The 21,261-nt window shown below is 46.4% G+C and overlaps 2 protein-coding genes across 6 annotated transcripts in view; one reads left to right on the top strand and one right to left on the bottom strand.

Annotated features, from left to right (window-relative positions):
- Positions 1–1,291: 1,291 nt before the first annotated feature.
- gtf2a1 (general transcription factor IIA, 1) lies at positions 1,292–13,015 on the top strand. 5 transcript variants are annotated; one of them, XM_030345356.1, is made up of 11 exons: positions 1,292–1,518; positions 2,959–3,060; positions 3,722–3,878; positions 4,197–4,244; positions 4,692–4,756; positions 5,741–5,816; positions 6,299–6,423; positions 7,924–8,028; positions 9,276–9,623; positions 9,766–9,855; positions 10,587–13,015. In XM_030345356.1, the coding sequence occupies exons 1-11, from the start codon at positions 1,489–1,491 to the stop codon at positions 10,692–10,694; spliced, it is 1,254 nt and encodes a 417-aa protein (XP_030201216.1). In that variant the 5' UTR covers positions 1,292–1,488; the 3' UTR covers positions 10,695–13,015. The 5 variants fall into 5 exon arrangements, with proteins under 5 accessions (XP_030201216.1, XP_030201215.1, XP_030201218.1 ...); XM_030345355.1 differs by having other exon boundaries at positions 6,299–6,441; XM_030345359.1 differs by having other exon boundaries at positions 1,296–1,337; positions 6,299–6,441.
- Positions 13,016–16,795: 3,780 nt separating this feature from the next.
- Positions 16,796–21,261, bottom strand: part of tshr (thyroid stimulating hormone receptor) — a 21,816-nt gene continuing 17,350 nt past the window's right edge. Inside the window, exons 9-11 of the mRNA XM_030345362.1 lie at positions 20,068–20,256; positions 17,654–19,085; positions 16,796–17,578 (exon numbers count right to left, since the gene is read on the bottom strand). Of these exons, the coding sequence (XP_030201222.1) occupies positions 17,468–17,578; positions 17,654–19,085; positions 20,068–20,256 (1,732 nt within the window). The 3' untranslated portion in view covers positions 16,796–17,467. The remainder of the gene's footprint in view (positions 17,579–17,653; positions 19,086–20,067; positions 20,257–21,261) is intronic.

The raw sequence follows: 21,261 nt of genomic DNA, 5'->3' as shown, positions 1-21,261 counted from the left end.
TTGAGACGCGTGCGTCGCTGGAAGTCCATTCATAATTGAAGCCAAGACAGGCTTAATCAGCGCGAGCTCCCACCACCAGCACCACTGGAGCTCGCAGCGGCTCCTCTGTTGCTATGCAACTACCGCAAAGAAAGGAAGGGAGGAGAGGAAAGTGTGTATTCTGTGCATCTTTAGGGGGGTGGGGGTGGGGGGGTGGGGGGGGATTACAGTTTATATGTGCGTTCGTTTGTTAGCACACAATGTAATTGATGTTACGGTCTTTTTGTTTTTTGAATATGGATGCATGGGCAAATATAGGGCATAGAGAAAACTTTATGTCACACAACTATCATTCGTAGCCTACCTACTATTTGTTGTTTTGCTCCACTGGGACTGGAAATTGGGTTACGCGCGAATGGCGCATTAATATAATGTCAGGTGGGCCTTTAAATTCCTGTCAATAACTGAAATTAAATTATTTCGCTGGTGGTGACACATACATAACATTTTAGAGAGTCGCATTAATCAAATTGATGCAAGGCGCAGTGGTTCTATGGTCAATATCATTCATATCCACGGAGGCAAGTTTCCATGGAGACAGAAGTGGCAGTCGCATTCGCCTGTCAGCTTTAATTTATTACAAAGACTTTATGGAAATGTTCCTTTCACATTTTTGAGGGTGCATTTGGGACAGACAATGGGCATAGCCTGTGCAATTATTCAAGTATGTGTTATGATTTACTCGTTTTCTTATACATGGAGATAAATATGACCTACTATCCATGCCATAGAGGGGAAACAAAAATATATCTTCAAATGTTTTTGTTCCACTGTATTTCCTGTGTGGGATGTGATCGCTCTCTTCTGGAAAAACTAAGTTACTACACTGAACTGAACGCTTATATGTAGGCTACCTACACATCGTAGAGGACAGGCCCCATTGCTCAGATAAATATAACTAGACAGATATGGGAAGACAATGTTTTAAACATTAAAGGATATTACAAAACCAAATTTTAAACGCAAGCTCTTGTCAGACAGACTGAAATGTAGTAGGCCTTTGTGTGGCAGATAGATCGACGTTTAAACTGTAAACTAGACCTATGTGTATAATCTAAAACAAAACCCTTAATTTAGTGTCGCATAAAGCAATTTGAAATATAAAGGTATTCTATGAAGTTCCATATAAACTACATTTCCCAGCGAGTGATTCTGACGTTACAAGAATTCCCGCACCAAGTCTCGCGTTGCCCGTTGGTTGTGCCTGCCCTATGTCTCGCGCACTCGCAGCTCCATAGCTCAGTATATAAAGGAGGACGTCGACAGACGAAGGACGGCTGGGAACTCGGCCCGGGATTGTAAATAAGACCGACTAAAACTGTGTTTTATTTACAAAAAGTGATGCCGGCTACTTTTAGAGACCGTTCCCAGTTGTTTTAAAGTATTTTTTGTTATTTTTGGCTCTTATTTCTCGCCTATTTCTTGTGTGGTTTTTACACTACGCGTATAATGGCGAGCTCGGCTAACTCGAACCCAGTGGTAAGGATCAATCTCTAAGGACAGTGGGAGGATTGGGGGTAAAAGTTGTACTGAAAAATTGTGGAGGACCTTTTATTGTGAAGTAGTAGGGACGTACACTTTCGAACACTTTGACATCTAAAATAAGCGTGATTAAAACATGTTGAACCAATTCGAAATTTACTAGGTAAAAACAATTGATCAGAAATATAAGGTATGTAGACCATTTGAAATCCACTTTGGATATTGAGTAAGTGTTTTAGATTGAAGCTTTTAAGTCTCTTTTAGTTGATTTGCAACAAATGGGACCAAGTGTTCAGTCTTGCATATCCAGCTTGTCATTGCTTTATTTTTTTTAGAAGAGGCAGCAAGTTGTCAAGAGTAAACTTCAATTGGCGAAATCTATTACATTAACTAACACGATTCTCCAGATGTACGTCAAGCACATTTTCATTCACTGCAAATAAATAATTTCTGGAAATGGTTTTCAGCAGTCGTTTCGGCAGTGTCACTCGCTTCGCAGAGCACCTCATTGTCCACCATTCCATGAGCAGACGGCTGGTTCAGCGGGCTTTTCCACGCTATTTACCCATTTCACTCCAACGATAAACTGCCCCTAGCATTACGATTATAAAGGGTTGAACCTTATCACCCATAATAGGCAAAAAAAATATCCAAATAGCCGCCACCATCGCCCCGTATTTGTACATTATGTACGCGACGACCGGTCGGTTTGCCGCCCCGTAAAATGGCCTCCCCAGTACAGCTCTCCGGTTCTGGCCCTCCTCCCCTCGGCGCGCTGGTTATATACGGCCATATTGGCTCTCTAATATAGACTGGCCGGGATGGGAAGGTGCTACTCGGTGCTACGTCACAGGCTCTCCATATAAACGACAGACGGCCTTAAATAGTGCAGGAGCACCAAGGGGGAGGGTTAGAACGTAGTCGCTGCGGACAAATGCAGTCCAGCAGATTATGTGTTGGGGGTGCAATGCAAAGCGCGCACCGAAATGTTGCCTTTATTAGTTGATTCGCTTTAGTTTCTTGCAAAAAGGCAGTCTGTTTTTTGTGGATTGTCCATTAACATGGGCACGTCGCAACAAATTCATCCAGTTAGATATAATAGAATGTGTAGTGGCTGTTATTCCTCGTTCTATAACCATTAGCCATCGTATTTTATTAAAAACTATGAAGAAATTATGTAAGACTAAACACAAGATATTGAATCTTGTGTTTATTGATGTGGATTAGAAATTAATATTTTCAAAATTGAAAAGATTAAAATTGTGTGTAAATTTCCGAACGGCATATTATATTGTAATATAATATGTATAAAACTCGTGCCATAATATGTATGTAATATTGATTAATGACTTCTGTCGCATGGGAAAGTACTCTCTTTTCTCATTCTTTTTCTGTCTGATCGAATGTGTGTCTTTTCTCTACCCTAATCCTCCTCAGCCTAAACTGTATCGGGGCGTGATCGAGGATGTGATCAACGAAGTGAGAGAGCTGTTCCTGGATGAGGGGGTGGACGAACAGGTGTTGCTGGAATTGAAAACGGTAAATCTACTTAACCCCCTCCCACCTTCTGCTCACAATCACAAACACACTTGCAGTCACACTGACATTCAGTCATTTAGCAGGCACAAAGCATTCTAGATTACCCTTTATCCAAGCGATTTACAAATGAGGCCGAGAATAAAATATTTTGAAAGGTCTCATTAAAAGTTGCGTGCATACGAACAGACCGCCTAACGATTCGTAGCCATAAGCAAAATACTACTAATCTCTAAGTGATTAATGCTCATCACTTAATAATAATAATAATAATAATAATACATTTAATTTAGAGGCGCCTTGTGCCTAATGTTGTGCAATGCACAGATGTTCACTGGCTCATCAATGTAATTGTCTATGTACGGAAGCGGATTCATAGAGCCCTGTGAATGTGTTAATAACAACATTCAAAGGCCAGTTTTAACCTCATCTTCCAACGTGAATGGCAGTCGATACTGCTTAGTATGGTACGCTGTTGACCACTAAAGGCCACGCTCCACAAACATCCTGCCTTAAATCGGACACCAGTGTAGTGTTGACGGCCAGCCGACTTCCAGGGAGTGGTTCCTGTTATTGAGGCGCCTGCGCTTTGGTGCATCCTTGTGTTCGTCGCTCACACGCCCCTCTCCTATGCTGTGTCGGCACCCTTTGGCTCCGCCCCCAGCTCTGGGAGAACAAGCTGATGCAGTCCAAGGCGGTGGAGGGCTTCCACACGGAGGAGCAGGCGGCGCTGCAGGCCACGCAGCAGGCCCAGCAGCAGGCCCAGCAGGCCTCCCAGCCCGCCGCCGCCAAACACATGCTCCAGCCGCTGCAGCAGCAAGGTCAGAACGCAGCGCTGACCGTCCACCCGCCGCTCCCGCCGACACAGCCGCCCCTTCTAGTGGGACCACAGCCCTAGCTCAGCAACTCAACCCACCCACCCACCCACACCAGTCAGTCGTCAGTCCTACTGATGCTAGGCAGACCCCAGCTGCAGTCTCAGCCCTACCACACAGAGCTCACTACCACTCAATGTTTGATGGGGAGAAATGCAATGTGGTTGCCAGGGTGGCAAATTCTATCAAAATAATCTGTTAATCACAATTAATGATGGCAATATTGAGCAAAATAATCACGTTATCGTTTTTTTCATCATACAGCCCGACTGCCTACCCACCCTCACAAACTCAACCCACACGCCTACCATGGTTCGTAATAGTAATAACCACACCTATCTACACACCCCGTGCTCGTCCGTCCAAAGCCCTACGCAGTCAGCCCACCCACCCAACGCGGCGGGCCCTGCCTGCCCACGCCACTCTAGCCACTCAAGTCTGGTCGCCAGGTTCTCAGTCCACCCCCTATCCCACCCACGCTTGCAACACAGCAACCAACCGGCCAGACAAGATTGATTGTTGGTTTCCATGGCAACGCAGAATCATGGCCGAGCGATTGGCGAGTGGGGGGGTTTGCAAAAGGTGGATGACGGCAGGGAGTTGAACCTGTTTATTTAGGTTTATATTTATAAGAACCTTCATGTTACAACCGCCTACGGTCAACTGTAATTGTTATCTGTTGCACCGCAGGAGTGCTTCATCACATATTGATCCTATATTGATCATGTATCATTGTTGTCTTTCTGTCTCTGCCTGCAGCTCCCCAGCAGCAAGTCATTGTTCAGGATCCCAAGATCCTCCAGCATATGAGTGCTACCGGCATGGTGAGCTAAACGCCGCTCGGGTTTCATATTCAAGGCTTCACCACATTCAGCCATCCATCCAGGGATGCACTTGCATGCGCAACAGAGCCTTGGGACGTGGTTAGGTCATTTGACATAGTAAGCTGGTCTGGTTAACTTTCCCGACAGCTGAACAAGCACGTTTTGTCACTCCTGGCGCTTCCCTATCGTATCCGACAGGATAAAATGAGATTTACTTTTATTAATCCCAGATGGGAAATTAGGATTTAATCACATTCCCCTCCCGCTAACACACTGTCCTGTGCTAACATAACGTTGTACATGTCATATTGTGGAAGTGAGATGCTGTTCCACAGTGCCGTTAGTGTAAGGTTTTCCTCCAGGGAGGGGGGGGGATTATGGTGGAAAATGTGTGCTGGGGGGAGTGGGGTCTTTAAGAAATGATGAACCTCACACAAGACTTAACGTTTTAAAGAGGATTACTGCACATATATAGACAAGAGTGTGAACAAGGCTTTACTGTCTCATCGTAGACACACCGACGGAACATTCATTTTCCGCCTCTGCACACACACACACACACACACACACACACACACACACACACACACACACACACACACACACACACTATTGTTTCATTGCTTTTGTCTTTGCTGGTCGTTGATGACATGCAAAAGCCCATCTGCTTTATTCAGTTTCTTGTTCCCACGCAGTACTTGGTGTTTCAAAAAGTCCTCTTCAAGCTCAAACCGAGGGAACTCTTTCCCTGATAGTGATAGTTTTTTCTTATGCTTAAACAAACTTCGATTTATTCATTCTTGGCTTATGTTAACACGGCTTATAAAAACCTTGCTGAAATATATATTTATGGATTCCCCTTTTAATTGGATCTTCATAACAACATAAAAGAGCCGTAGAGACCCAGAATTCAGTTTAGGATAAATCAAACGGGTAGGGTGAGGACGTGTGTAAACCTGTGTCTGTTCCCTGTTCCTCCACTAGAGTGCAGCAGCAACTGCAGCAACCCTTGCCCTGCCCACTGGAGTGACCCCTTACCAGCAGCTCATCACAAGCCAAGGTAAGAAACTCCAGCCCCTGTCCTGTTTCCCACACTCAAATCCCTTTTCGTGAAAAATAATCGCAGAAGTTGGACTACTCTAGTTTTCCCAGTCCGACCAATGGAGCACTCAATGCCAGTGGTCTGACTTTTCCACAATTGTTTTTGTCTACAATCATTGTTTAAGTTCTGTCACAACACAGATATTTATGCAGCCATTTTAGAAACAGAAGTCGAGCTTGACAGCGCTCCTTTAAGATGGTGGTCCGATCCACGTCATAGCCAGTGTTCCAGCACATAGTGCTGAATAGTAGCCTTAAGTGGTTCCACTTCCTCCACAGAAAGTGTTTCTGATAATATACGACGTATCCAACCACTTCCTACAAAGGAAGTTGATTTATTGGTCCAGTCTGTCATAAAACATGCACCCTTACAACCATGGGCTATTACAGTAGTAATAAATCCCAGATAATGAACAACCCCCCCCCCCCCGCCTACATCAGGCCAGATCCTACAGGTGGTGCGTGCCCCTAACGGAGCCCAGTACATCATCCAGCAGCCCCAGCAGCAGATCCTCCTGCAGCAGCAGATGCAGCCGGGCGGTGTCCAGGCCCCTGTGATTCAGCAGGTACGCCCCATCACGCAGGTAGGTCAAGCAGCGCTCCTCTCCTCCCGCTCCTCCTCCTTATACTCCTACTCCTCCACCCCTTCCTGGTCTGGTACAGCACAGCCAGCCTCTCTGGAGCTCGGGTGGTGGTGGTGGTGGGGGTGGAGGGATACGTTGGGTGATTATGGTGTGGTGTTCACATGAAGCCCCTGGGAAGCAATGAGTCTTAAAGGAGGGCAGTTTATTTGCGGCTTAGTAGGGATTAAGGTTTTTCGGGTTTAAAGTTTTAAATGCAAATTTTGGAACGTGTTGATTATATCAGGGCCTGGAGTGTGTTCAGGGATCGGGGAAAGGTTAGGCTGTTGTCTGGGCTGTCCTCACGGCTGACAGAGAGAGCTGTCGGCACGCTGAACCGATGTAAAGGCTTTGCAAGTTAATTTGAGCAAGACGGGACTACTTCATCAGTGATGCATGCCCAGCTACTATGTTCTCAGGCTTGGTTTAAAAAAAGTCAGTTTAAGCTTTATTGACTACGGGCAGAGTATGTGAGTGATGGGGGGGGGGGGGGGGCAGGGATTGAGAAAAAGTGGATGAAGTCATTTCTGAAAGTTAGAAGTCTGTTAATGATCAAAACTTTTCTTATTTGCGAACAGCCTTTGTAAGACATTTTTTATCTTTCATTTGTCCCGTGTATACGTTTTTCCCCTGCAAAGCATTCACTGCTACTTTGCGCAAGACCAAACAGGGGTCACTCACTTGTAACCTCCTTTATCAGGAGGTGACTGTAGGGACAGATTTAGGTGCTGGGTGGCTGTTCCAGTGTGTCTATTGGTGCAGGGAGAAGGCGCACAGGTGTTATTTATATCTGGTCATTAGGGGGAGCTAAAGAGTTATATTTAATTAATCGTGCGTTTTATTTTTGGTTAGTGAATACAAACTTCAGTGCTATGTGCCAAAACAAAGGGAATTGATAGGTTTACATTTCATATTGAAAAATAGTGTGAAAATAAAAGCTGGAAGTGAACTTAGTGAATTTTGATTAGGTTTTAATGGCTGTCAACAGAATCAGTGTGCAACAACCTCAATAGTTGTTTATATGCAAATCAGCGTTTAGTTTATTTTTCTAACGAGCGACGAGCCTGAATGGTAATGATCTGTTTAACTCGATTCATAATTGTGTAGAAGATTACTTTTTCCAAATAAGTGTTCAATGCAAGAAAATAAATGCAGTCATTTTCATTGTGATGCATGCCCACCAACCCAAGATAACATTCAGGGAGGGATGCTGATTATGAAAGTGATCCTCATTACACAATCACCCACCCTCATTTCTCGCCACATTTAGTTTAAATAAGTCAAAAAAAAAATGCAAAAGATAAAGGTAGCCTAGTCAATAGAACATGTCTTCACAGGGAGTCAGTGCTCTGGTCCTTATAGACGGTTGTCTGTACCCTCCTGGGTGCGGAGACACAGTACATTCAAAGGTCCATGTTAAGTGTACCTTGTGGTCCGTGTGCCCAGGTCCTCGCTCCGATGCAGGGAGCTCTACCCCAGCAGACGGGGGTCATCATCCAGCCCCAGCAGCTGGTCCTCGCCTCTGGGAACAAGGTCCAGGGGAACCAGCAGGTACTGGATAAAGGCATTAATATCATATTAATGGATATAGGCATTAATATCATATAAAAAAATAAAACAGTAGATCACTTTTGTGTATATCAAGGTCGAAGTACAATAGATGATAAGGCACTAGTCTTTAATCTTTGTTCTGTATCATTAAGGTTGTTTTATATTTGATATATGACAATGTATAGTCTGTATCGGTGAAGTTGCTTTAGGCAAGAATCCAGATTTTGTAAGAGAGAGAGCAGAAGAAAACAGAAGAAAATGTGAGGTTGTTAGTAAGGCTTAGCCATCCATTGGCAAAAAGTGAGTAAAGTGTGCTGCGAGAGTATTTGTCCCGGGTTAACTGCGCCTGCTTCTGCACAAGCCACTTAAAGGTCCCATGGCATGCTACTTTATGGATGCGTATATATAGGTGTTAGTGGGCCCTTTATACAGTATTTGAAGACGTTCAAGAAATTCCGCCGTGGTGCAGAATAACAGCCACTATGAGCCAGTCCTACAATGAGCTTCCCTCAAACGTGCTGTTTTTGTTTAGAGGCAGGTCAATGTGAGGGGTGGGGGTGTGGCCCTGGGCAGCTTGCGGCCACGATACCATGCACTCGTGTTTACAGTGGATGTATCGCAATGGCGAGGCGCACACAGCTTTTTGCCGTGTCCTGTAAATATTCTAGAACACTCTGGGTGCTCCGGCGGGAGTCCTGGAGCTCTACATCTAAATAATATCATATTATACAAAGATATCTATATAATATATACTATCACGGCCAAAAGCTGTGTACGCCTCCAGACGATATTATGGATCTCAAATGTCTGCGTCAGCTTCTTCAAAGTCTCTGGTTCTTCCACTTCCACATCAATCTGAAGTAGACGACATGGAGGAGAAAGGGATTATGAGGCCAAATTCGACGATTTATGAGGCCAAATTCGAAATCGGAGCGTCTGAGCTTTCATTTTTCAAAGGCAGCAGGATACCTAGTGCTCGTTTTACACTTAACGCCATTTCTAGCTACTGGGGGACCATAGTCAGGCAGGCTAGGGAAACTCGTATTAATGTTAGAGAACCTCTGTTAAGTGACATTTTCATGCCATTGGATCTTTAAGACTGCTCCCGGTTGATCCTGAACCGGAGGGGACACCATTTTCGTTTTTGTTGTTTATTTTGTAGTCTACACTCTCTCTCCTTTCTTTTTTGCTTCCTTTCCTCACATCAAACCCTGTTCTCATGATGTCCTCGTCCTCCTTCCTGCCAGGTGATGCAGGCCATGGCCTCCCAGCCGGGCCAGGTGCCCACGGGACAGGTGCAGCAGATCCAGCAGGTCCAACAGATCCAGCAGGTGCAGCAGGTGCAGCAAGTCCAGCAGGTGCAGCAAGTCCAGCAAGTGCAACAGGTGCAGCAGGTCCAGGGGGCGGTAGCGCAGGTCACCCAGCAGCAGCAGCAGCAGCAGCAGCAGCAGCCGCAGCAGCCTCCCATGATGCTGCAGGTGGACGGGCCGGGGGACACCTCCTCGGAGGAAGACGAGGAGGAGGAGGAGGAGTACGACGAGGACGAAGAGGAGGAGAAGGAAAAGGACGGTGGGGAGGACGGGCAGGTGGAAGAGGTACGGGATCATGTGACCGCCACCCGGTGGGCCGAAACTAAACCATTTTGATGCATGTGTGAACAGAGTGGTAGACATTGAAGTGTAGAGACAGTCTGTGATGACCATGTCCCCCCCCCCCGTCCCCCCATCCCATTCTCAGGAGCCGCTGAACAGTGAAGACGATGTGAGCGACGAAGAGGACCAGGAGCTGTTTGACACAGAGAATGTAGTTGTGTGCCAGTACGACAAGGTCAGAACCACACACGCCTGCACCCGTAGCGGAGTCATTAAGAAAGTGCGAATACTACTGAGGGTTGCTGAAAGTACTCCTATTATGTACTACTCATGTGGTAATGGTCACCCTTGACCCTTTTGACAAAACCTTATGTTCTTTAATCAAGATCTACGTTCCTGAAGCAGTCACACTTTTATCCCCAACATCCTCACACGTATGCCCTTGTGTTGATGATTCGACTGCTTCTCCAGTCTTGTGCAACGCTTTGCGAGCGACCCCTTGCTTTGAGGAGAGTTTGGTGGTTCATACACTCGATGCTCATGTAGAGTCAGACCAAGCTTTTCTTCAACAAAAATGAGGGAGACGCAAGTTGTTGGACTTTAGACACATAGGGTGTACAGGTTTTCCCACAGATAATGTGTTAGTTAAGGTGGTTGGTTTTGGCGGGAGACGGGGAGTTTTGTCTGACCGGGGGCGTAGACTCTTTTACAGGTGGACCATTTATTCTTATTTTCATGCAGGCTGTCAGACTGTTGCCCTGTAGCCTGTTCCGCAAGTCTTTCTTGATACAGAGGGCATGAAATACTTTATACTATAGTATGATATATATATATATATATATATATATATATAATTATTTATCTTCGCAACATAGTTAAGGCAGCAGGCTTAGGTGGCCGCCTAAGCTATGGGAAACCATGGTGTGAGTATCCACCTCTAACCCCAAACCATTCATACCCCCCCAGATCCACAGAAGCAAGAACAAGTGGAAGTTCCACCTGAAGGACGGAATCATGAACCTCAACGGCAAAGACTATGTGTTCTCCAAGGCTATCGGAGACGCAGAGTGGTGAATGAACAGCGACCGCACGGAGAAGAAACAATGGGCTCTTGATCAACCTAGAGAGCCAAACTTTGGAACTCCTCTTTTCCGGTGACGCGCTCCCGCCGGGCTACCCCCCCGGACCCGGTGTCCGAGCAACCAGATCTACTTCAGGAGTCCGGGTTTGAAAAAGATACTGAACTAAAGTCTGAGCCGGTGAAGTGCAGAACCGAGCAGACCTTCAAGCCTTGTGGGACGAGAGGCCGAGGCGGTCCGGGAACGGACAGGATTCATGTTTTTATTTTAGTCGTCCTCTTTTCAGGCCGCCTCCTCCTCTTGAGATTCTTGTCCAAATTGATTTCCCATCACATCCGTGAAGTAGCTTACTGGCGCAGTGTGCCAAGGTCACTCCCCCCCCCCCTTCGCCCCGCCATCGATCGGTTGCGGCGCCCTGAAAGAGCCTATGCTAATTCTCCTGGGAATCTTCGCTCTCATCTGATGACCTTTTGGGTCCACCGGTAAAAAAAAATTGCTGCCTTTCTTTTCTTTTTTAGCGGCCGGGATCAACTGTTTGGGAGGCATTATAGTTGGTGTCCTCGAGTGAATCCACATTTCCAACAATTCATCAACTTTAAAATGTTCCATTCTTCCAATGTTCATTGACAACCATATTTTAAGTACTTTTAGAGCTATTTTTGATGAAGGGTATTAAAGCAAAAAATTAATATTAACAGTAGAATAACCAATTGTGTGAAGTATATATATTTTTTTCTATTATCTACTTGATGCTAAATCCCCCCCAAAAATGAACAGTTGTCGTCGATGTGTTTTCCCCAGGCTTCTGGCCTCATGGGAGAAAAAACAAACGATAATCAACTGTACAAAATCAAACTTACTAGTCCAAAATAAATCTTCTGATTGGTCTTTCTTGCTCTTAAAACCCACTTCTCCATCCGTCTAATTTGCACTGTACAGTCAAATGGTGTGTCGTGAAGTCATTCGAGGTTGCTCATAGCCACAGTGTGCTCAAATAAGCGTGTGCGTGTGTCTGCGTGTGTGTGTGTGTGCGTGTACCCTTGAGTGCTCAACTGAAGGTGTGTTGGGTTTGTGTGTTGTGTCCTCACCGTCCCTTCCCCACCCAGAAGAGTAAGTCACTCGAGGCGACCTCCTCCTCACCCCAATCCCAGTCTGTAAGGTCAGAGCTCACCAACGGCTGTTTTTCTTTCTTCGTTTCTTCTATTTGCTCCTGAAAGCTCATCAGAGGTTGTGCTTGCAAAGGGGTTGCTAACCTGCACCAAACAGTGCTCTTACATCATAAGTGTTCCTTGTTTTGGAGCTGGTTTCACACGATTTCCTCTTATCTAGCTCTCCCACACAGTTTTCTTTTTTGTTTTACATTTTAAACATGTTTTTTTAAAATCAAATGTTTTTCTATCAAATTCGAGTTAAAAGCTTTTGGGCTATCACAAAAGTCTGTTTATGGCCCACCCTAACCCCCCCCCCCCCCCCCCCCCCCCCCGGTGGAATGAGTTGAGATAGGGTAATGTGGTTTTTTTGGGGGTAAATTGTTGCATTTTCGGGTTAAATGGTTGTTTGCTAAACGTGTGTGGTTTAGAGTAGTATGCTTTGTTGAAGAAATAGCCAAGACTCTAGGAATGCACAAATACTGGATCAAAAAACGATATTATAACCAATCAGCATATTGTTATGCAAAAAAACTGTTGAAACTTTCTACTTTCTAAGTCAAGACTGTACAACAAATAACTCCAAACATGTTACTCTTTGACTGTTTTTTTTTTGCTGAACACAAATCCATTGTGGATGGTCCATCGTCACTAATCAACACATTTAAAGTGCCAAGACAAGGTTAAATACATTCTGGGGTAGAACACTGGTAAAAAAAACCGAATATAACTCAAGTAAAAATCGGTTAAAAACTTGAATTTGGGCTTTTGCACACATCACTGAAATATGTAACCGTTCAATATTTGCTGATATTTCCTTTTCAACTCCCAGCCCCTAATGTTTCTTATGTGTGCCTTTTTATACTATGGATTTTTGTTGAGGCATTTTTGCGATATTCATAGTATATGAGCTTTTACTGTCTCTTACGATGTATCCTCTGCTTTTCACTCTTGCTCCACATTGTCTGTGTTTGTTCCAACTGCTGTTCAAATAATTGTTCAGAAAATGTATCTGCTTCTTTTACTGTTAATTTTTTATTATTATTCAATAAATGATTGTTTGTATTCACGGACATCGTAACTTGGAAAAGCGCTTTATAGAAGGAGGTGTTTAGACTTTTTTTTTGTTTTGCTATACGGTTGAATAAAAAAAATGCACTGATGCTTATTTTTTGTCTATTTTTATTTTGGTGTGAACATTTGAAATAAATGTAAATCTTAATGACATTGGGTGCGTACGTCTCACTACCAAGGTTTTGGGGTTTGAACCCCATCGTATTCAGTCCCCCGATGGGCATCCTAAACGCCTATCAGCTCCTTTTTGACGTGCGTCTTTGCTTCGGGTAAAAGCATCTTTACTAAACGGTAAAAGTTAGTCGGTAAGAGATTGTTTATGATTTTTTACTTTTTAAATTATATCTAAATTTAGATACGTTCTATAAGGTATTCAGTACAAGAACACTGAGCTGTATAGTTTTTTGCACCATTGCCACCCACCCTCCTGTACTAAAACCCTCCGTTTCCTTCAGGTTAGCGAGCGAGACAGTGGCCTGGCACTGCCAGTTGGTCTCGCCAGGCCTCTAACAGCAGGGGCTTTCGGGCCCTTGATGGTAACTGGGAGCCGGGTAGGAGTCAGACGTCAGCCCGATGTTGCTTTATGTCTCAACAGATACTCCTCTCTCCACTAGAGGACGGCCAGATCTCAAGCTACTTCAGGTGAAGTAGCCCCTTGTGTTCATGTGTATATTTTTTGTCTCCTATGCCCTCCTTGGCCACTCAAAAGACAAAAGACGGCGGAGGAACCATTAGGCCTACGCTTTTATTTTCCCTTTTCTTGGTTATTTTAACGAGCCCCCGTTGGTTTTCTGTCTGACTCATAAACACTGCCTGGTTTTGTGTGCACCTGTGTAACCGACAAAGTATGTCCCATTAGTAACACAGCTTTGCTCCGTAAGAGTCCCAGCCAGTCACAAGTCAAGGGTCTCCCGTTTAAAAAATGTGAATTCTTGCAGGTCTATCAGACAAAGGGGTCTTTATTCTTTTCTAATGGTCATTCCTTATTTCCTGTATTTCTTTTGGCCTGTAATTTTTTTGGCCTCTGTAGGCTTTTTAAGTCTTGAGTATATTTAACAGTTGGTGGGTTCTTGGGGAAATAGACATGAACATAGTAATAATGATTTTAATTACCATAATTCTCATAATAGCTTGACACCTACCTAGTCCACTGCCCACATTAAGTTTATAGTTGAAGTAGAGATGAATTTGTCGATTTAGGGCTTGAGAGAGTTAGCTTTTTTTGGTTGATTTATTTAAAATGTAATTATATTATAACCTCAGCCAGCACTGGGGACTGCTTTGTAATTTAAGAAGTGACTGTCACATCCTTTCCAATTCTGAGGTCACCTTCTCTCACCGCAACAACGCTCTCATCCCACCATGGACCCCTGCTCTACGCAGAATAAATATAGAGAGTAACGCATGCCTTGGTGTGTTTGAGATATTGGTAGTTCAACTTTGAATGGTCCAAACGTTATCAGTTGTGAGGGAAAAGCTGAAAACAGAAGTAACACCTGCACTTCAAAAGTGACCGTACAGAGCTCTATAAAGAAAGGTAGATTTGTTTGCTAGTTTTTGTACGTTTTTTTTTAGGACCTGCCTGAGGACTTCTTGTTTTCATTATTAAGCGTTCAGGTGTTAGCTCCACTGACCACCTGAGAGCTCCTCGAGTCGGACACCAAATGAGAGGGACTTGATCCCTGAAGGGCAGTGGTTCGAGTCCGCTGGGCATGGGGGCCAACATGCTCCAAGGCCCTGTGAAATCAGGGATGCTGTGTTGACAGTGGTGCCGAAATCTGGACGGATGAATGGATTGCCTGGGTTGATTTGGCAAAAAACGTAGGAGCCTTGTAAAGGAGCCGTGTGCTGATCTCAGGGCTGGAACACCTCACGTGGTTGGCCTCCCGGCTCCCCTTTCCCACCGCCTCTGGTGGTTTCTTCCTCCCCCTTCTTCAGTTCAGCTACATGAGCAATCATTGGAGTAGAGCAATATTATTGACTCTTTATATTTAGTCATTTGAGGCGGTCATAGTGGTTAGGGGGTTAGGACACTGCTCATGGAGGCCATCACAGGCTAATACTGCGAACAACAGGGATCGAACCTAGGTACCGGTACACCCCTATCTTGACTAGCCCCAAGCCCAGTCATCACACGGCCCAGTCTGGCCTTATTCAACGAACAGCTCAGAAAACAACAGGGCAGCAGAGGAATGATCGGGCGGGCTTGAGAACCAGGGATATGGCGCAGCATGTTGAAAGGAATCCTTCTGGAAGGAGAAGGTCTTGGTCGATGGGTTTTGGCCCTGCTGCCAGAGGCTGAACTCCCTCTCTCTGTGGTCAGGTTCATCCCACGGAAAGACAGGATTGTGTTATGGCAAGGCGATGATGGTTCTCCCCGAGATGGCTCGGAGATTGCAGCAACCTCGCCGGACTGTGAATGTGTTTTGGGCGGAGGCCCGCTGCAATCGAAGATAATCGAAGATAATCAGTGTGACTTGGAGGGGAGTGAAATCAATAGGTTTTGGAAAATATGTGCATTGGATCTGTGGTATAGAGAGGGCACTCGGGAACACAGGTGAACATGGAAGAACATTAGCCAATGCCTCAGAAATGCTTGTTTTTGTTCAAGATACGTTTACGTACAGACATGCAGTCACTCACAATGCCCCATTTTTTTTTTAATTGACCTTTTTTCAGACACACATGCACACACACTAATAGAATAATACAACAAACACTTGTGTTTGAGAACCGCTCAGACCCTTTGCTTCTCCCCAGATCAATAGCACAGCTCAATACATTCTGCACTGCAATAACACTTCGACATTAGAAGCTTTTTGAAAAAAAAAATCCAAAACATTGAGCCGGAAAACAATGTAAGCTACTGGTAGTCAGCGGGGGGGCTGGGGGGGCCCGCGGATTTATGGTGCGTGTCATTTTCTGGAACCCCTGCGAGCAGATGCCACATCTAATAAACAATTAAGAGAACATTCCACCGCTGCAGTCTCTACCGTTTAGCCTGAGTGATTCGGGAGAGAACGTGGAGCAGGGCAAGCAGAGTTAGGCATTCCCCACCCCACTGCTTTCCCCAAACTGAAACCAACTGTCCAGATGAGTGGTCAACACATCTCTTTCCTCCGAGCGGTCCCTGCGAGTGAATAATAAAAGAAATTCTACCTTTTTTCCCCCCAGGAAAGTATCTCGCAAACCCACCCCGCGTGGGTCTGTACGTTTCTTTTAAAGAAAAAAAGAAGTGTCACACACACCGCCGATGAAATTCTAACCAGATGTTAAGCCGCTATGGGCGCAGCGCGTCCTTTAACGCGTAATAGCGTAAATATCGCAGGTCCTGCACGTTACGGATCAAACAGACCCAGCCGGTCTGTTTGCTTAAAGCTCTCGCAGGAAAAGGGTAAAACGATGGGCTCTGATTGTATAAGTCTCTGGCTATGTAAAAGGGGGAAAAATATCACCACCGTGCTAGGAATAACAACCAGAGCATTCCAACGCAGAGAAAAAGGGCTTCAGAGGATTTTTTTTTTGACTTTCCTACCCATCTCTCATTTCTTTTGAAAATTGCTAATGAAAATCCACACTTGGTTATTTGTTTAATTCAATGATGTGTGTTCGAGGGATGATGAATTATTTTTTCTAAAATATGATTTATATAACCATTCAGGCCAATTATGTGTATGTATAAAACATCACAGGAACAAGGACAAGGGACCAGCGGTCCAAAAACAAAAAAGAGGTGAAAGAGGATTAGTTTTAAGTGAAGGGCCAAGTCCCATTAGCTTTGAGTTTTCAGAGTCAACTTCTCCTGGTGAAGTACTTGTAACTGCTATTCACATCAGTGGCACCGTTCACCATGTATACATTTCCATTAGGCTGGTTTATTCAACCACTCTGGTTACATTTTAATGTTAAGTCATAATGTTCACTTCCAGTTTTAAAAAAAAGAGCTTTGGATAAAGCAATCCCGGAGGTCAGATATTAATTCTTGTCCATTTAATTAGAAACATAGGTCATTTTATTTACAACATGTACAAGAGTAAAATGTCACTATTAGGGACGCGCCTTCTGTCTTTCGACTCAACAAAAGCACATAAAAAGAGAATTCAAGTCTTCCCTGCGTTTACTTTATAATATAAGGCTTTTAAAATTGTAATTCCCTTTCTTTAGGCTACACAGTATACATCTATACGGGTGTGTGTCCCTTTCTTTGTAAACATTGCGCTAAAACGTTAACTCCTCCAATAGAAAAAAATAACAAACCAAAGTGAGACGAAGCCGATGTCACATATTTCCGTGACACGCGATACTGTCCAACAAGTGGCCCGGCCGTATGATCTTCCCAGGCTGGAGATGGTGAAAACAGCTGAACCCCACCTGTGAACCCCAGCCCCCGCCCTGGGGCCTCCGAGCCTCCTGTTTAACTCTCGCAGAACCATTCCGTCCTCCTCCGTCTGTCCATCCATCCGTCCGTCCGGCCCCTCTCCCACGCCCGGACCAGCCCCCACTGCCGTCTCCTCTACCCCTGCTCGGCGGGACGCTCTGCATGGGATCACGTGTCCAGAGTCCCGCTCTCCTCCGGGCTGGGCTGCTGGCTGCTGAGGGGCTGCTGGCTGCTGTGTCCCGACGACTCGTCCCGTCTCCGGTGGATCGGCGTCTCCTCCTGATCCCCGCCGCCTCCTCCTCCTCCTGCTCCTCCTCCTCCTCCTCCTCCTCCTCCGGCTGCCCCTCTCCCCGCCATCCTCCCCTTCTTCTTCTTCTTCTTCATCCTCTTGTCCTCCCCGCCCCGATCCCGCCACCACTGGCAGGTGGCGGCGGTGGCGCTGCTGCCCCCCTTGGACGACACGGTCTGCCCCCGGAACAGCTGGGCCTGCCGCTGGCAGAGGCCCACCTTGCTGAGCAGGATGAAGACGTCCCCCCGGAAGGCCTTGGTGAAGATGGCGTACAGGAAGGGGTTGGCGCAGGAGTTGAGCGGGTAGAAGAGCACCAGCAGGATCTTGGAGTTGGACACGGTGATGAGCGGGCGGTCCAGCACGGCGGACATGGCGTAGAAGGAGATGGGCGCCATGCACAGGAAGTCTGTGAAGATGAGCACGGCCATGCGCTTGGCGATGTTGGTGTCCTTGGAGCCCGAGCGGTAGTGCGGGTTGTGCACGGCGCAGTAGATCTTGACGTAGCAGCCGCAGATCACGCCGAACGCCGCGATGTTGAGCACCAGCACGGACACGATGTAGGCCTGCGCCGCCGCCGAGCGCGTGTCCATGGGCAGGCAGATGCTGACCTTCTGGTAGCTGCTCACGCCCACCAGGGGCAGCAGCGCCAGCAGCAGGCAGCCCATCCAGCCGCCCAGCATGACGGTGGCGGCGTGGTGCAGCCGCAGCTTGCGGTCCAGCCGCATGGCGAAGGTGATGGCGTACCAGCGCTCCAGCGTGATCGCCGTCAGCGTGTACACCGACAGCTCGCTGGCGAACACGGTGCAGAAGCCCGCCAGGCCGCAGCCGGCGCCCGTCTGCCAGTCGATGGCGTGGTTGAAGTACTCGGAGCGCGTGTGCAGGTCCACCGAGGCGATGAGCAGCAGGTACGCGCCCATGCACAGGTCGGCGAAGGCCAGGTGGCACATGAGGAAGCGGGACACGGAGAGCTTGTAGTGGCTGGTGAGCAGCACCAGAAGCACCAGCGCGTTGCCCAGCACGGCCAGCAGGCTGACAAACCACACGGACACGCGCAGGAAGCCGAAGCCCATGATGTCCTCGCAGGGGTTGAACTCGTCGGGCGCGGGCGTGCACGTCACCTCCTCGCCGTCCTCGCACACCACGTAGTCGTAGCGGCTGTCGAAGTCCTGGCCCGCGTCCTCCTGTGCGTTCTTCAGGGTCTCGCCGAAGCCCACCCCCTCGTCGGCGCCCCCCTGGCCCCCGAAGTAGGCGTGGTAGTGGAGGAGGCTGCCAGGGAAGTCTCCTCCCCGCCGCCGACGCCACGCCTCCTCCTCCTCCTCCCCCTCCTCCCTGAGTCGGGGGGAGTCCGCGACGTCGTCTTGGGACGTCATCGGGGGGACAGGCAGGGGGCTCTCTGGCGTTCCTGCTCCCTGGAGCGAGGTGACGCGCGGGGGCCCCACGGAGCGTTTGTGGTGTTGGTCGTACAGAGCCGTCAGGTTACACAGGTACTCCAGGAAGCTGCAGAGGGGCGGGGGTGGGGAGGAATAGACGTCAGCACAGCGGACCCAATCACTGACTCGCGCGTCGGGGAGGAGCTGTCCGTCAAAGAGTCGATTGACCTAATTTGACAAAGTCATAAAGAATAATGTCGGACACGGACAGACGCACCTGCCTGCCTGCCTGCCTGCCTGCCTGCCTGCCAACGACATATTTGACAGTGGTCAAGTGCACAGTCCAATGATTTATACAAGCAGTTAAAGAGGAGCCGTTCCTGTTTAGAGAGCGTCGTCATTTGTCTGTCTTGAGCTCGCTCGCTTCCATACCAGGAATGAGTGACGGTAATTCGGGGCCGCTCAGAGTTCTAGGTAAACGTGTCCGAGAAGTTGATTTAATCCACGCCAGAATCCACACCATGTAAGTACAGCTGCCTCGCTCGCTGGGAAATCGTCCACAGCACACATGCTCGCACACACATACACACACTTGTACACACAAATGTTTGCCCTTCACTGGACCCACACACTCACACACACAAACACACACCATGCTAGCCGAATTACGTTTTGGAGTCTTGCCATAGGAGTTTGGAGCGTGGCCCTCGTTAGTTGTTTTTTCATAAACCTTTTAACATCTTGTTAAACTTTTTTCTCCAATTTATTTTTTTACCGTTTATTACATTAAAACCTCATTGAACCACTTCTCGATTAGACTCTAACTGTCTAATCGTTTTATTTTATATTTATAGATTTATATTATTTTGGTTGAAAAGTTGAATACTTAACTCTTAAAAGAAATTCTACCAAGGTAATCCTTTTCAAATAATTTTTCCTACCATATTCAAGCCTTGACACTTTCCTTTAACCCTTTAACAGTCACATTCACACTTTTAACCCTTTTGAGTCCTATTTATTTACCGGTCAACGCTTTGAACATCTTTCATACTTTTCTTCACATTACGACCACGTTCAACGTTGAGCGTTTCGCCGCCCACTTGACCTACCCCCTCTTCTTCTTCAGGTTCTTGAAGCCGCAGCAGTGGCTGGGGTAGGTGAGGTCGGCCGAGGTCAGGTGCTGGAAGGTCTTGATGGGCGGAAGCTTCTTCAGCGCCCACGCCTCGCGCGCCATCAGCTCCCGCAGCGTCTCCATGCCGACGGTGGGCAGCGAGGAGATCCGGGTCTGAGACACGTCCCTGAGAGAGGGGCGAGAGAGATGGATTAGATACACTGTACATGTAGAGGGAGAGAGAGAGATGGATTAGATACACTGTACATGTAAAGGGAGAGAGAGAGAGAGATGGATTAGATACACTGTACATGTAGAGAGAGAGAGAGAGATGGATTAGATACACTGTACATGTAGAGAGAGAGAGAGAGATGGATTAGATACACTGTACATGTAGAGAGAGAGATGGATTAGATACACTGTACATGTAGAGAGAGATGGATTAGATACACTGTACATGTAGAGAGAGAGAGAGAGAGAGAGATGGATTAGATACACTGTACATGTAGAGAGAGAGATGGATTAGATAGACTGTACATGTAGAGAGAGAGAGATGGATTAGGTACACTGTACATGTAGAGAGAGAGATGGATTAGATAGACTGTACATGTAGAGAGAGAGATGGATTAGGTACACTGTACATGTAAAGGGAGAGAGAGAGATGGATTAGATACACTGTACATGTAGAGAGAGAGAGAGAGAGAGAGAGATGGATTAGATACACTGTACATGTAGAGGGAGAGAGAGAGATGGATTAGATACACTGTACATGTAGAGAGAGAGAGAGGTGGATTAGGTACACTGTACATGTAGAGAGAGAGATGGATTAGATACACTGTACATGTAGAGAGAGAGAGAGAGATGGATTAGATACACTGTACATGTAGAGGGAGAGAGAGAGATGGATTAGGTACACTGTACATGTAGAGAGAGAGATGGATTAGATACACTGTACATGTAGAGAGAGAGAGAGGTGGATTAGGTACACTGTACATGTAGAGAGAGAGATGGATTAGATACACTGTACATGTAGAGAGAGAGGAAAACATAAGGTGAATCCCTAACTCAAATCCATTTTGCATGTTTAAATGATAAAACAACCTCATGAATATCTTTTTAAAATATTAAATCAAGTATGAAATAGATAAATATATTATATAACTACCAAAATAATCATAACAATATAAACCAT

The sequence above is a fragment of the Gadus morhua genome, chromosome 21 (assembly GCF_902167405.1).
Source record: "Gadus morhua chromosome 21, gadMor3.0, whole genome shotgun sequence".
NCBI lineage: Eukaryota > Metazoa > Chordata > Actinopteri > Gadiformes > Gadidae > Gadus > Gadus morhua.
This window is presented reverse-complemented; position numbering and strand designations above follow the sequence as displayed.

Excerpts from the sequence above, each read along its gene's own strand:
- gtf2a1 (XM_030345355.1), top strand. The coding sequence starts at position 1,489 with ATGGCGAGCTCGGCTAACTCGAACCCAGTG. Across the intron at positions 3,061-3,721 it reads TGTTGCTGGAATTGAAAACG|CTCTGGGAGAACAAGCTGAT; the intron begins GTAAATCTACTT and ends CTCCGCCCCCAG. Across the intron at positions 4,245-4,691 it reads CAACCCACACGCCTACCATG|CTCCCCAGCAGCAAGTCATT; the intron begins GTTCGTAATAGT and ends CTCTGCCTGCAG.